The 13,174-nt window shown below is 31.2% G+C and overlaps 4 protein-coding genes across 4 annotated transcripts; 3 read left to right on the forward strand and 1 right to left on the reverse strand.

Annotated features, from left to right (window-relative positions):
- On the forward strand, positions 1-1,933 carry LOC125066965 (cuticle protein 67-like). Its single transcript, XM_047675301.1, has 4 exons — positions 1-18; positions 425-601; positions 1,046-1,192; positions 1,824-1,933. The coding sequence occupies exons 1-4, from the start codon at positions 7-9 to the stop codon at positions 1,917-1,919; spliced, it is 432 nt and encodes a 143-aa protein (XP_047531257.1). The 5' UTR covers positions 1-6; the 3' UTR covers positions 1,920-1,933.
- Positions 1,934-3,828: 1,895 nt separating this feature from the next.
- On the forward strand, positions 3,829-7,125 carry LOC125066712 (protein farnesyltransferase/geranylgeranyltransferase type-1 subunit alpha). The gene is made up of 5 exons (XM_047674944.1): positions 3,829-4,282; positions 5,155-5,278; positions 5,439-5,529; positions 5,800-5,939; positions 6,488-7,125. Exons 1-5 carry the CDS (start codon positions 4,153-4,155, stop codon positions 6,990-6,992), a joined length of 990 nt encoding a protein of 329 aa, XP_047530900.1. The 5' UTR covers positions 3,829-4,152; the 3' UTR covers positions 6,993-7,125.
- Positions 7,126-8,473: 1,348 nt separating this feature from the next.
- LOC125066952 lies at positions 8,474-9,290 on the forward strand. The gene has a single exon (XM_047675289.1). The coding sequence runs from the start codon at positions 8,590-8,592 to the stop codon at positions 9,220-9,222; it is 633 nt and encodes a 210-aa protein (XP_047531245.1). The 5' UTR covers positions 8,474-8,589; the 3' UTR covers positions 9,223-9,290.
- A 50-nt stretch (positions 9,291-9,340) lies between these two features.
- LOC125066951 (asparagine synthetase [glutamine-hydrolyzing]) lies at positions 9,341-12,842 on the reverse strand. Its single transcript, XM_047675288.1, has 2 exons — positions 12,524-12,842; positions 9,341-11,085 (listed from the first exon to the last, which is right to left on the reverse strand). The coding sequence occupies exon 2, from the start codon at positions 11,080-11,082 to the stop codon at positions 9,427-9,429; it is 1,656 nt and encodes a 551-aa protein (XP_047531244.1). The 5' UTR covers positions 11,083-11,085; positions 12,524-12,842; the 3' UTR covers positions 9,341-9,426.
- Positions 12,843-13,174: the final 332 nt, after the last annotated feature.

Consider the following 13,174-nt stretch of genomic DNA (forward strand, 5'->3'; position numbering starts at 1 on the left):
TTAACAATGATGTTAAAGGTAAGCTTGATAACTTTTTTTAATAATTACAAAAGGCAAAGGAATAAGTTTAGTATTACCTAGTAGAAAAAGGTTAAGCACCACGCATCCGTTTATTTTACGATTTTATTTCCAATTCCAATAATTTGAAATAGTATCCAATTATTCGATATGTTGTTAAACGATGTAACAAATATTATTGTATTAAATTATAAAACACTGAATTTTCGTGTTATTAATTTGTATTTATATATGCTTTCGTGATCAGGAGGAAGCATGCATGTGTTTGATAAAATTCTGTCACATGGGTATACCGCATTGGAGCACGTGGTGGAATAAGCCTCAAACCTTTAACAAACAATCAAGAGGAGAGAGCCTTTAGTCCAGTAATGGGATATTAACGAATATTACTTTCCATGTTTCCTAGGTATTATTGTTAGCGTATGTGGCAACGGCTGTTCAGGCCGGAGGGCTGATTGCACCTGCCAGTTATTACGGTTCTTATGCCTATGGCGGCTGGAATCCTTACAGCTCATATCCAGCTCAACCGGCTATTGCTACACAACATTCTAATATATTGAGATCACCGTTTAACTTGGGGCAGGTCTGTTTTCAATGTGATATACCTACCTAAGTATTATATTTACTTATTTATAGTTTTTGTTTGAAGACATTTTTTGGCAGTTTATTACTACAGCTGATTGTCTACCAACCCTGTAAAGAATGCTCTTGATGTTGAGGCGCTTACGTCGTCTATTGATAGACGGTTTGGCTATATTTCACTTTGCATGAGTCTGTCAGGGATACAAAAATTCGTAAAAAGTAGTAAAATTCTCTGTCTAAATCTCATGGTATTTGATTTGATTTGACAGTGCGCCATAAAGCTATGTTAAAGAACTAAGACTATGCCGAAGAATTCAGTATTGATTACCTGTATATAGTGTAAATAGTATCTAAACGAGACCAGGAACTCATAAGTGATAATAATACAGAGTCAGTTAGTCTTCCTGTATATAAAAATAAATACATTTTATATAAAACTTATTAGGTGTCGACCTACACCAAGGCCGTAGATACTCCATTTTCGAGTGTGCGCAAAGCGGATGTACGTGTAAGCAATCCGGGCATCGCTATCGCTCCAACTTACCACGGCATAGCTTCACCCTTAGTTGGCGCACCACTACCAGCACCTAGAGTAAGTTGAATCAATACAATATTTTTTACTAACGAGTATTTTGTATTTTTATCGAAATAAATTATTTCTTTTTAACAAAATAGATTATTAACAGTTTGCATTGTTCTCTTACTAAATCTTCATAACCAATTTAATATGCTTTAAATATTAATGGTGAATAAATAGATATAGCTATAATTATAGTGGCATAGTCACCGATCGCAAACACTTCGTGCGCGGTATGAAACGACTTGATTAAACTTTACTTTTGCAATTGAGTAACAATAATGATACAGGAAATAACATCGCATTCAAATTTGTCTATGAAAATGAACAGGTACACACGCAAAAAATATTTTAGTCTGAAGGTACAACTATCCGAAAGGATCGCGGAAAGACCAAGATTCTGGAGGAACAGCTTTGCATAACACTGCTATCAGACTGTTAATGAGATATTTTTGTAAGAAAAGCCCGTTCATTTTTTTTTACCCAATCCTCGTACCTACCTACCGCGAATTCAATAGCTGTGTATAAGCTTAGCACAAGCAAGCAATTCGCAATAAAGCATTATTTTAATATAGATATATGTTGTTTTCAAATGTTATGGTGTATGTTTAATATTTTGTAAATTGTTCAAATTGCTTAATTTCAGGTGACGACTGGTCTTTTGGGCGTGGCTTTCTCTGCTGCACCTGCTGTTTCACACATGACATATACCAATGGACTTGGCCTGGCTTACGGATGGTAATTAATCATGCAAAATGAGCATTACAAGTTCCATATAATGTTATTTTGTCTTGTTATTTTTGTTTTGTGACTAATTAAGGATTCCTTTGTTTGTTATCTGATAGTTTTTAATATAATTTATTTTAATTAAATATTAAAACAATATATCAATGTAATCTCTCTTTTATTTTGAAGTTAATCAAAACAGAACTTGTGTGTTAATACATTTATTATTAACTAACTGCTCGGCGCTGCGTTTTTTCATTGATTTGATGCATGGGCTCTCTATTCAAAAGTGTAGATTCTGAAATAAGCTCGTTCAAAAAACAAACTATTCAGATTTATGTATGTATAAATTTCTACATTAAGATTTCTATGTTTAGAAATTCACCATGAACTTACTATCGGTAGATATTATGATGAGAAGATTGCTTTTTCACGTCTTGAATTCTGAATATATTTATTTTATATACATAATATGCTATATATTTGATGTTTCCCACGAGATCAAGATTACCCTTTAATTATTTTTATTATTCGAGTTATTTTAATACTCGTATTTTAGTAATAATATTGTAAAAATAAATAAATAAAATTAAAGAATATATATAAAAAGTAGTAATATTATAAATATACATCAAATCAAACTCAATATAGAAGCATTACACTAACTTATTGTCAAATTAAATACTACCACCGGTTCGGAAAAGAAAATACCTTAACCTAAAAAGAACTGGCAAAAAGACGTTTTTTTTTGTCAATTTGTGATTATTATTTACATATATTAAATAGCCACGAGGTGATCGTTTTATTTCCAAGGTGTACTATCATGAATCATGAACTTACTAATTGTATAATACCTTTCGCATACAAGTGTTCTTTAACTTTTTTTTAATTTGGTAACAGAGTAATTTTTTACGCTTTCTCGGATCCTATTGTAGAACCGTATCCATTGCCCAACAAAAGAGTTTCTGACTCTTGGCAGTCGACTAATTGGTTTTTGGTACAAGGGCATGGTATGAGTATCTCATTTTCTCACAAAATCATTTATATTTTTTTCAGCTATGTTATTGATAGCCCTTTTCTTCAGCGCAAATATATTGTGGATAGCGACTGCGTTACCCCAAAGCACAATACCGTAATATATTATATATTATTTATACTGTGAAAGTAGCTGAAATTTACTGAGAGTCATATCAACATCGGTAGGTGGGTAGATAAATTTTTAGAAACCTAACTTGACTTTAGGAGATAAATAGGTATAAATTGTCTGTACAAAAACTCATTTTATACTTTATAGATACGTTTTAATAATTTGTAATTAGTTATTTTTGTTTGTAATTTAAAAATATTAGATAATATATAAACGAACTATTTTAAAAGTTTCTTTTTAATTCCAATTGTTTATAATTATGTGAATCAAATCTTTTCTTTTTTTAATGAAATCGGTAGGAGGATTTGCAATGGGTATGTATCATCCTCATAGTATGTTGTCAGACCACTCATAGATATTAGATTACAAAGCTCCATCAACTTAGGATCTAAGATTTTCACTCTTCAAATCGGAACAACAATACTAAGTATTACTGATTGGCAGTAAAATTTATTATAAATGGGTACTAACTACTCTACTACTACCTACTCAGACGGGCTAGTACAAAGCTCTATCATTTTTCACTGAATTTTAAACCAGTTCCACCCAATCCGTTTGTTTGAAATTTAATGTTATATTTATTTAATTTTTCTTTTATATACTCTCGTTACTTATTCAATAAATTATTCCAATACACTCAAGATATAAATGCGAATACATTTTAATAGCTCAATCATATCTATTTAAAAGTATAGCCCGGTGTCCACAGATTATTAATAGTAGTTGTCACAATGTATTGACAGTAGTGACAGTTTAAGAGTATGTATGTATTGTATAATATACATTTTTCAGACCGACTGTAGGTGTAGACATAATGTTATTTATTTAATTTTGCTGTTGTGTACTTCTGTAGCAGGCCGTAACTAATAAAATTTAATATCACATGTAAATTATCAGTGTTATACTACTATCAAATATATAAATAAAGCTAGAAGCAAACAAATTAAGACTGTCGACCTAGATAGTGTGTATTTATGGCTCTTGTCGCCTTGCTATAGAAATACGACAGCTGATTATAAACTTACTTTGATTATTAACTTTGACAAAAATCTGAATACATAAGACATTAATTATAAAGTTGGAACATTTCTTTGAATAAATTATGTCTGAGAGTGGAGACAGTGATGCATCTTGGATTTTCTATAAAGATAGGCCAGATTGGAGTGATGTGACTCCAATACCAGAGGATGATGGTCCAGCACCTGTAGTTGTCATTGCCCACTCTGAAAAATGTAAGTCAAATACATCATCATCAAGCTTAGAGCTTTAACTAATGGCCATAGTGGCCACATTTGCGACTTCTTTAAGTCCCCATATGGCATATCATCATTTTTATTCATTAAAGAAAGCCAGACAATTAGTCTGTATATACAAAAAATAATTTACATAATTGTACTTTGTACTGTAATATTTCCCTTGATATTGTATAATAATCACTAAAGAAACCTTTGCTTATATCCATTCCATTAATACACTGTTAACCTTGAAATTGTCAGATGTTATATGCAGGGTGTTTTTACTTACGCTGTAAAGTAGTACTTCATTATAGTAGCCTGTTAATGCCCCACTACTGGACTCAGGCCTCAAAGGAACTGCAAACCTCAAAGGAAGGGTTCCTTTGAGTTTTCAGCTAATTCCACCACCATACGCTTATTAAAATTGGTGGATACATATGTGACTGAATTTCATTGAAAGATTCAAATCATCCACACATAGATTTCACCTTGATTATATCCTTTACCAACATGTAAGAGATGAATTATAATCACAAATCAAGCATATGGAATTCAGCAGTACTTGCTTGGACTTGAAACCTCAGTTGTTGGTCAAGATGCACACATTCTAACCCCTGTGCCATCTCGCCTCTTAATTACACTGGTTCACTTCTTACTGGTACATAGTATTATGAAGCTCTGAGCTTTGTTTGCCTATATTATGACTGATCATTAAGTCTCAATGTAGATGGTTCTAAAATATCTTGTTAAATTACTTTACTACATAAGCTCTTTTAAATATTTGACATTTTGTAACATGACATGAAAAAATTTGCAATTATTAGCATGTTGCTAATGATAATAATCTTAGTTTAACCTTTTAATTTCAGTTGAAGATGTATATGACTACTTCAGAGCAATATTAAAGACCAATGAAAAATCTGAAAGGGCATTGCTACTTACTAAGGATGCTGTTGAATTCAATCCAGCAAATTATACAGTGTGGCAATATAGGTAATTTTATAAATTATAATTGACAATTGAAAATAAATAATTATATGTAAATACATAACCATAAATATTGTTTATACACATTATTAAATTTTAATAACTACTGGATAGTAATAATAATTATTTCCATTTTATGTAATGTTACAATAAAAAAAAATTACAGGAGAGATCTTCTTCAAGCATTAGGCACTGATCTGAAAACGGAATTAGAATATGTGGAAGCTGTTATCAAACAGTCGCCAAAAAATTATCAGGTAAGTCTTAAGAAAATTTATATTTTCATGTTCACATTTTTAATATAATTGAGATACACATTGATAGTGTATTATTAGTATATCATTAGGTTTCTTTCACCTTTATACCATTAATTGTGTTTAAATATGTAAAGAAAATCCTCACCTCTCGGTTTTCCCAAAAAAACTTACCTTTCCATATTCAGATGGTAAAGTGGTTTAGCTCTTATTCTTACAATATCATATTACTTCTTTCCTAGGATTTCATACAGTATGTTAATTGTTTTATAGGTATGGCATCATAGAAGGGTCCTAATCGAGTGGCTTCAAGATCCATCTCTAGAGTTGGAAGTAACTGGTGATGCTCTTCAACAGGACCCTAAAAATTACCATGCTTGGCAACACAGACAATGGGCTATAAAGACGTTTGGGTTAGTGTTTAATTTTTCACTAAGTACTTATATACATCTTTGTGAAATACTCATAGTGAAAATATGAAGTAAAATGACTTCAGTGCTTCCTTATTTAGGGGCTAGCTCAAGGATGTAGAATGTAGATCCTCCATTGCCTAAATATATATGTATCATATATATAAGTCAAAGTAGCGAATTTTTTTTTGTTTTGTGTCAAATAAATACTAATTCCTAGTTTAGTGGTTGGCAGTGTTTACATTCTAATGCCTTAGAGGACATGTATAGTCGATTCTTACCACAATAACACAAAAATTAAACAAACATTCTCACCTCATCGGTTTAAAAGTCTATGATATTAATGTTGGATTTGCAAATATATGCTTTTTTTAGAACAATTAGGTTCAATTTAAAATAAACTGAAAATATTGTTAAAGAATTTTATAAAACTCATGCCAAAATTTAATATTATTAAACAAGTTTTCTTTATTATGCAATATAAAAGTAAGGATTTTTTTGCCTTTATAATTTTAATTTTAAATAGAAATAAAAAAACTCATACGTTTCAGACTCTTTGATAAGGAGATGGACTTTGTGGATACTTTAATTAATGAAGATGTCCGAAATAATTCTGCATGGAATCAGCGTTACTTCATTATGAACAACCACCTCGGCTGGTCCGATTATAATGTTCAGAAGGAAATATGCTACGCCTTAGAAAAGATCAAGTTTGTTAAAAACAATGAAAGTGCTTGGAATTATTTACGAGGAGTTTTGCTTCACGATAAGCGAGGAATGAGTGGTAATGCAGTTGTGACATCGTTTTGTGAGGAACTTTATAAAAATAAATGTCGGTCACCATATTTACTTGCGTTCATTATTGATATCTGTGAGGAAAATCTCAAGAAAGGCGAGACGAGCTGCGTGTATAATTCCGAAAGAGCAATCGACCTATGTCAAGCCCTGGCCACTAAGTATGATAAAATAAGATCCAAATATTGGAATTATTTTAGTGAAAAAATTAAGGCATTGCAAAATATTAAAACAGTAGAACAAAATAATATGGAGGAATAAAGTTTGTATTCGAAAAGAACCTTGAATTAGATTACTGTGGTTAATAATAAATCAATTAATTAATGCAAAACTTTTTTACCGAGATACAACCATAGTAAAATCAACACTTATAAAATTAAATATATTTATTTAGTGTTTGAATATCATTATATGATAAATAAAGTAATAGGCCAGCAAAGCAAGTGTTTATTATTTATCAATCATTAGTTTTAGAATATTTCGCTCTTTGTTCTGACAAATCAAGATTTAAATGTACGTTAGAACGAAGTGCACGCACCACTACTTCGCAATTGCAATCATCATCATTCTTCACTAAAGTCATAAAATGTTCCACTTCGTTACTGGAACATTGATTAGCCTTTACATCTTTAGAAAATGTTGCCTTAGATTTATTTTTTATATTTTTTGATTTTCCATGGAGCGACGTCGAAAGTAGATCTTTTATGTCCGGACAATTCTTGCACTTGCACTGTCTACAGTCGCAAAATGGCTACAAATAAATATGAATTATTGTAATAAAATTATAGACTGAAATTATTTAAGTGTTGAGAAGTGCTTTAAAATTTGACGTAAGTAAATATAGTTAATGCTAAAAAAAATAATTATATTTAGTCTCATATATGAAGCAAAATGCAGTGCCTTGGAAGTTAAATGTACTGAAGTTCCTTTTTTATTTCCTTTAGTTTTTTTCATGCTATATTTTTACTGCAGATAATGTTTTTTTTGGTAACTGAATTTTTTTGATTTATATATTACATATTTATTATGAAAAATCTTGAATAACCTAGTCAATTACTTGACATTAATTTTATTTACTTACTTGTAGTTCCAAAAACTTGAAGCTTTAATCGTGTCATTTTTGGTAATTAGCGAAAACTTTTTGGATTATCCTTTTTAAACAAATAGATATTCGTAAGGAATGACATTATATCTACATGTAAGGAGTTCGTAAGGCATGCATAGGTACAGCATTATATATTATAATATAATTGTGACCGTTCTTTAAATTTACAATATATTGAGAATTTAAATGTTGACTTAGTTTTGACAATATAATTATATCGCGAAACTTAGAAAAAGTATACGGTATGTCAAAAATGTAAGTAAGAGAATTGGTGACATCACTGCTGCACCACTTTTTGTACCAAGAACATTTGGTGAGTTCTCCTAATCGTTACCAAATCGCCGTGCGTTATCCCTTGTAAATATATTACTTCTTTCTGGAAAATCTAAGATTAAATGAATTACCTACTATGGCTTACGTAGTAGCGATTGATAAATATATGTAGAATTGTACTGCATACTACATTGTAATAATTCATGGCTAATACTTTTGTTTTTATTGTTAAGCCATGTGCAATTGTCTCATAAAATTGATTTAAGAAACACTATGTGAAAAGTCCAGATAATTGTAATATTTTTTTATTTAAACTGTATTTGAACTTTTGAAATATTTTTGTACTCTGTATGCACACGTCAGTTTGAAAGTAAATATGTATTAAACGATCTGGTGAAGGTAATTAAAATGCAGTAACAATAATTCTAATAATGGACAATTATTTATCAATTTCATTTTGCAAGTGATGTGGCCGACATAATGTGGAAAATAATACCAAATTCCAGCTGCATACTTGAGCCAGAAGAGCTGCGTTACTTAAAACAATTATTAGCTAAAAACATATGTAATTGTAAAATTTGTAAAGGTTACGAAAAATCATTGGAAAATATTATAGATTACCATGACAAGCAAAATCAAGTGACAGAACAATGTTTTGTCAAAGAAATATCTAGAGCTGTATCAGCTCAAAAATTTCATCAAGTCCCATCTCTACACAACACTCTCTGTCCGGGGTGTTATATGGCCTTAAATTTAAGTCGTCAAAAAGATGTTAAGATTTTTAAAGATGAGGAAATTGAAACCAAGACAGAAATGTTTAGTTGTGACAAATCAACCGAGAAAGCGTATAACGTTGCTGAGAAATCTACTTCAGATACAAAACAATGTGAGCTCAGTCATAATGCCGTTGCATTAGATAAAGTTGGTTCTGAAGTATCAAATGCTAATGTTGAAGATCAAGATATTAGCATGAGAAAAGAGCCAATGGCTTACTTAGAGTATAAAGAAGAAACTCCTGAAACGGCGCCTATTTATAACAACTGCCATTGCATGTCCAACTTTATTAATTCTATTAGACCACCTTTAAGAAATTGTGACATTTATAATCAATAATCCCTTCTTTTGTTTATTACTTTAATTAATTATATACGCAATGGAATCCTTGTTTTGCAATATGACAAAGAAATGTAACATATGTCGATTTTTTCATAATAAAATAATAAAAACAACAGCAAAAACTATGTATTTGAAAATCATAATTAAATTTCACACTCGAATAAAATTTCATCTACATTTTGATATAATAGCATAATATTATTATAAAGCTGCATAATGCTTTATAAATCTTGCCGATGGATCCGACACTTGGACCCATTTGGGCATCCAGTAATATGGTGTAAAGTTATGTTGACCCGAAAAAGATTTTTCAAATATGTATCGGTAATACTTAGATTCAGGAGTGTTGGGTTGAACTCCGGGATAGCAAGGAATTTCATTTGGCAATCTTTCTCTAATTATTTCATCAATCGTTGTGAATAAGGACTTTTTCACAGAAGCGACGCCGTCACTAAATGCTTCTTTATGTCTGAATAAAATTGTGTCCGGTAACAGGCCACTCTTGGCAAAACTGTTACGGAGTAAATGCTTTTCCACGCCGTTTTGAGGCTGGCGTAAAGAAGGTTCGATATTAAGATAGTGGTTAGTAAACTGAATATCTAAGAATGGTACTCGAAGTTCCAAGCTAAATGCACTTGTTGTTCGATCTGCTCTTAATCCATCGTATAAATATATATCTGAAAGCAGACGTATACTTTCATCGTGAGCAGCTTTAGTATCTGGAGCATCTCTAAAGTAAATGTACCCTTGAGCTACTTCATCTGCCCCTTCACCACTAAATACGACCGTAGTGTCTGTGTTTTCTTTAATGTACTTTGCAAGAAGATACATCGGTAAGCTAGCTCGTATAGTTGTAATATCGTATGATTCTAAATGATATATTACATTATCTAATTCTTGTTTTACATCATTTTCATCAAATTTGACTTCATGATGTTCGGTTCCAAGGTATTCTGCAACTGTGCGAGCAGCGATAAGATCAGGAGAATCTCCCATGCCTATCGCAAATGTTTGTATTTTATATGGCAGTTTGTGTATTTTGGCTAACTTTACTACTAAAGCCGTAATAAGTGATGAATCTAAACCTCCACTAAGAAGACATCCTATCCGTCTATCGGACATTAATCTTTTCTTACAAGCTGCTTCTAATAAATAAGCAGTTTTTTCATAAACACTTAACTCTGAGATTTCTTCTTCAGATACGAACGGTAAAAAGCGAGGTGCAGTACCAGGCGTAAAATACTGTTCAGTTTTGTTAAGTTTAACTTTACCTCCCTCTAACATATCCCATTCTTCTAAATGCCCTGGAGGAAATTGACCTAAAGTCGACGTTTCGCTTGCCTTTTGTTTTAATCCAATCAAACCTTTGGCTTCTGAACAAATTGCCATAAAACCATTTTCATCATCTTGTAACTTAAATAGGGGTCTGACACCGTATGGATCCCTAGAAATGAAAATTTTTCTTTTTTCACCATCGACCAAACAAAATGCGAATACACCATCAAGTTTTTTAACGGCATCAGAAATGCCAAAGTTTTCGTAACAGTGAATAATGGCCTCCACGTCGCAGTTTGTTTCATATGGGAAATTGTATTGATCTTGAAGTCGTTTGTAGTTGTATATTTCACCGTTACAAATGAGAGTTATTCGAGGGTAACGATGTAATCGCATAGGTTGCATACCATGTAGACCATCAACAATAGCGAGTCTTTGGAAACCAAGTGTAGCGAGAGGTTCTCTTGCGTCTTGCTCTATTCGCCATGCGTCCGGTCCGCGGTGTACTATTGCGGAAAAACATTTAAGGCAGGTGGCGCTGAGACCTCCCTCAGTTCCAAATGTTGCCCAAATTCCACACATTTTCTGAAAAGTTAATTGAATATTAATTATTTAAGCAAAATGAAGTTCATCGTATTTATTCATATATTCTTTGATTATTATAACTTCGCATAAACATACAATGTGATTATTGCGTCATTTATTTTGGTTATGATCGTCCAATAGACATAAAAACATAACTTTTATTTGGACTCGTCCACATTGCCTTAGATATCGTTTTATAATAACAATATATGGATATTTTTAGCTGTATAAGCTAGCCAATAGAAAATAAAGGCTGATGATCTCGAGATTCTGGATTCAAATCCAGCATCAGTACGGAAATTAGTAGGTCTTTCTGTTAAGAAATTCTCAGTAATAGCCCCAAATATTTAATTTTGGCAACGTATGACATACATAGCGTGCCTGAAAAAGTAGGCAAAGCATTTGTTTCTGCGCCTGAAGTTTCTAGGTAGCAAATAAAGTACTCCAACCTTCTCTTGCATTATAATATGTCCTTCACAGTTGGATATTCTCCATCAGGAATGGACAGCTTGAGCACGAAACAAATATAAAATTCTACTTAAAATAGATAAGTAACAGTTAAATATTTGATGTACTTCGTGATAGTGCACGATATTTCAAAATACATTAAACGAAAGAAATTAAACGTTTTCATTTGATATTCTATATATTTTGATAAAATATTTAATAGTCCGTATTTATTTTAGATTGAAAAAATGCCTTATTTCGTTTAAAGACAGAATAAATACGTGTTTATGAATATTTATAAGACGAAATTTTTTTTATTTTTTGTTTTAAATATTTAAATAATTTATACATATTTATGACTTTTCGATTGCTTGTAGTAATCTGCTATTGTAAATGTTAAAAATTATTGATTTGTAAGACAAGCATATCTAAGCCGGCATTTTTTCGTACCATCTGGATGAAGGACACGTAGGAAAATGAAAATATCCGGGTGAATCATTGACTTATATGTACCAATACATATAAATTAATATGGTTTGTATGTACATATTTGCAGTTATACGATGTAACCAAAATAGCTCCATTAATGTATATTTTTCAATTTCATCAAAATTTACTTAACACTTATTGCTTACCAATACATAATTGATTTAGTTTTAAATAAATACACTGTGCAATTTTGTATTTATAAATGTGGATTTTATTAGAAACTAGCAGACCCGGCCACTCATTGCTGTGGTTACGTTACAGTCAAAAAGCTCTGAAACGCGCTCAATATAATGATATAAATATTCAATGGTTATTGCGTGTTCAAAAAAAAACAGCAATCATTTTATAAATTAAATATAGTCCAAATCAATAAAGTAATTGAATATTATATAAATAATATTAAACCAAACATTATAATTTTTAAATTACACTTCGCTTCCTTTTTTTTGCCGGTTCCTACGGAATAAATTAAAATTATATCAATTAATCACGCCAATATTACCTTTGAATTTCAGCAGTTTATTTTTCTTTCAGGTCGAAGTAAAAGTATTGTTAGCTGTTTAAAATCTAACGTGGCAGTTTAAAATCCAATTATAATAAATACTTATAATTATTTCAATTACGTTTTAGGTTACTTTGAGTAAGTACCTATTTGTTAAAACATACTTTTTTCGTATTTATTCACGATTTTGTATGGCACAATCAGGTAAACTTCGTTGCTACTCGTACTTCTAAAAGTACTACTAGTGTCACTAGTAGTTCACTACTAGTTTAAGACACATAGACACACGTGTAGATACAGTCTACAAGTCAACTTGACTTCGACGATCGACACAAATAATGTCATAGTGGTTAGCCTTAGCATTTAGCAGTATAATACAGGGTTACCACATTATTCACATGTGTTGGAAACTAAAAAAAATATGTTACAAATTTTCCACCATTATTCAAATTATTTTTGATAAATCATTATAATGGAAATAGAAGTAACAAAATTGGTTAGTTCTTGCGTAATATAATATTGCCCATTTGAATTATATGTAGCTTTTCTGTAAGCCATCTTATTATGGATTAAAATCATAACATTTACGGGTTTTGTAATTTCATAACGGCTCGCCTTAATGCAGTCAGTAGATTCGACCAGCGTCAGAAT

This window comes from Vanessa atalanta, chromosome 10, assembly GCF_905147765.1.
Source record: "Vanessa atalanta chromosome 10, ilVanAtal1.2, whole genome shotgun sequence".
Taxonomy (NCBI): domain Eukaryota; kingdom Metazoa; phylum Arthropoda; class Insecta; order Lepidoptera; family Nymphalidae; genus Vanessa; species Vanessa atalanta.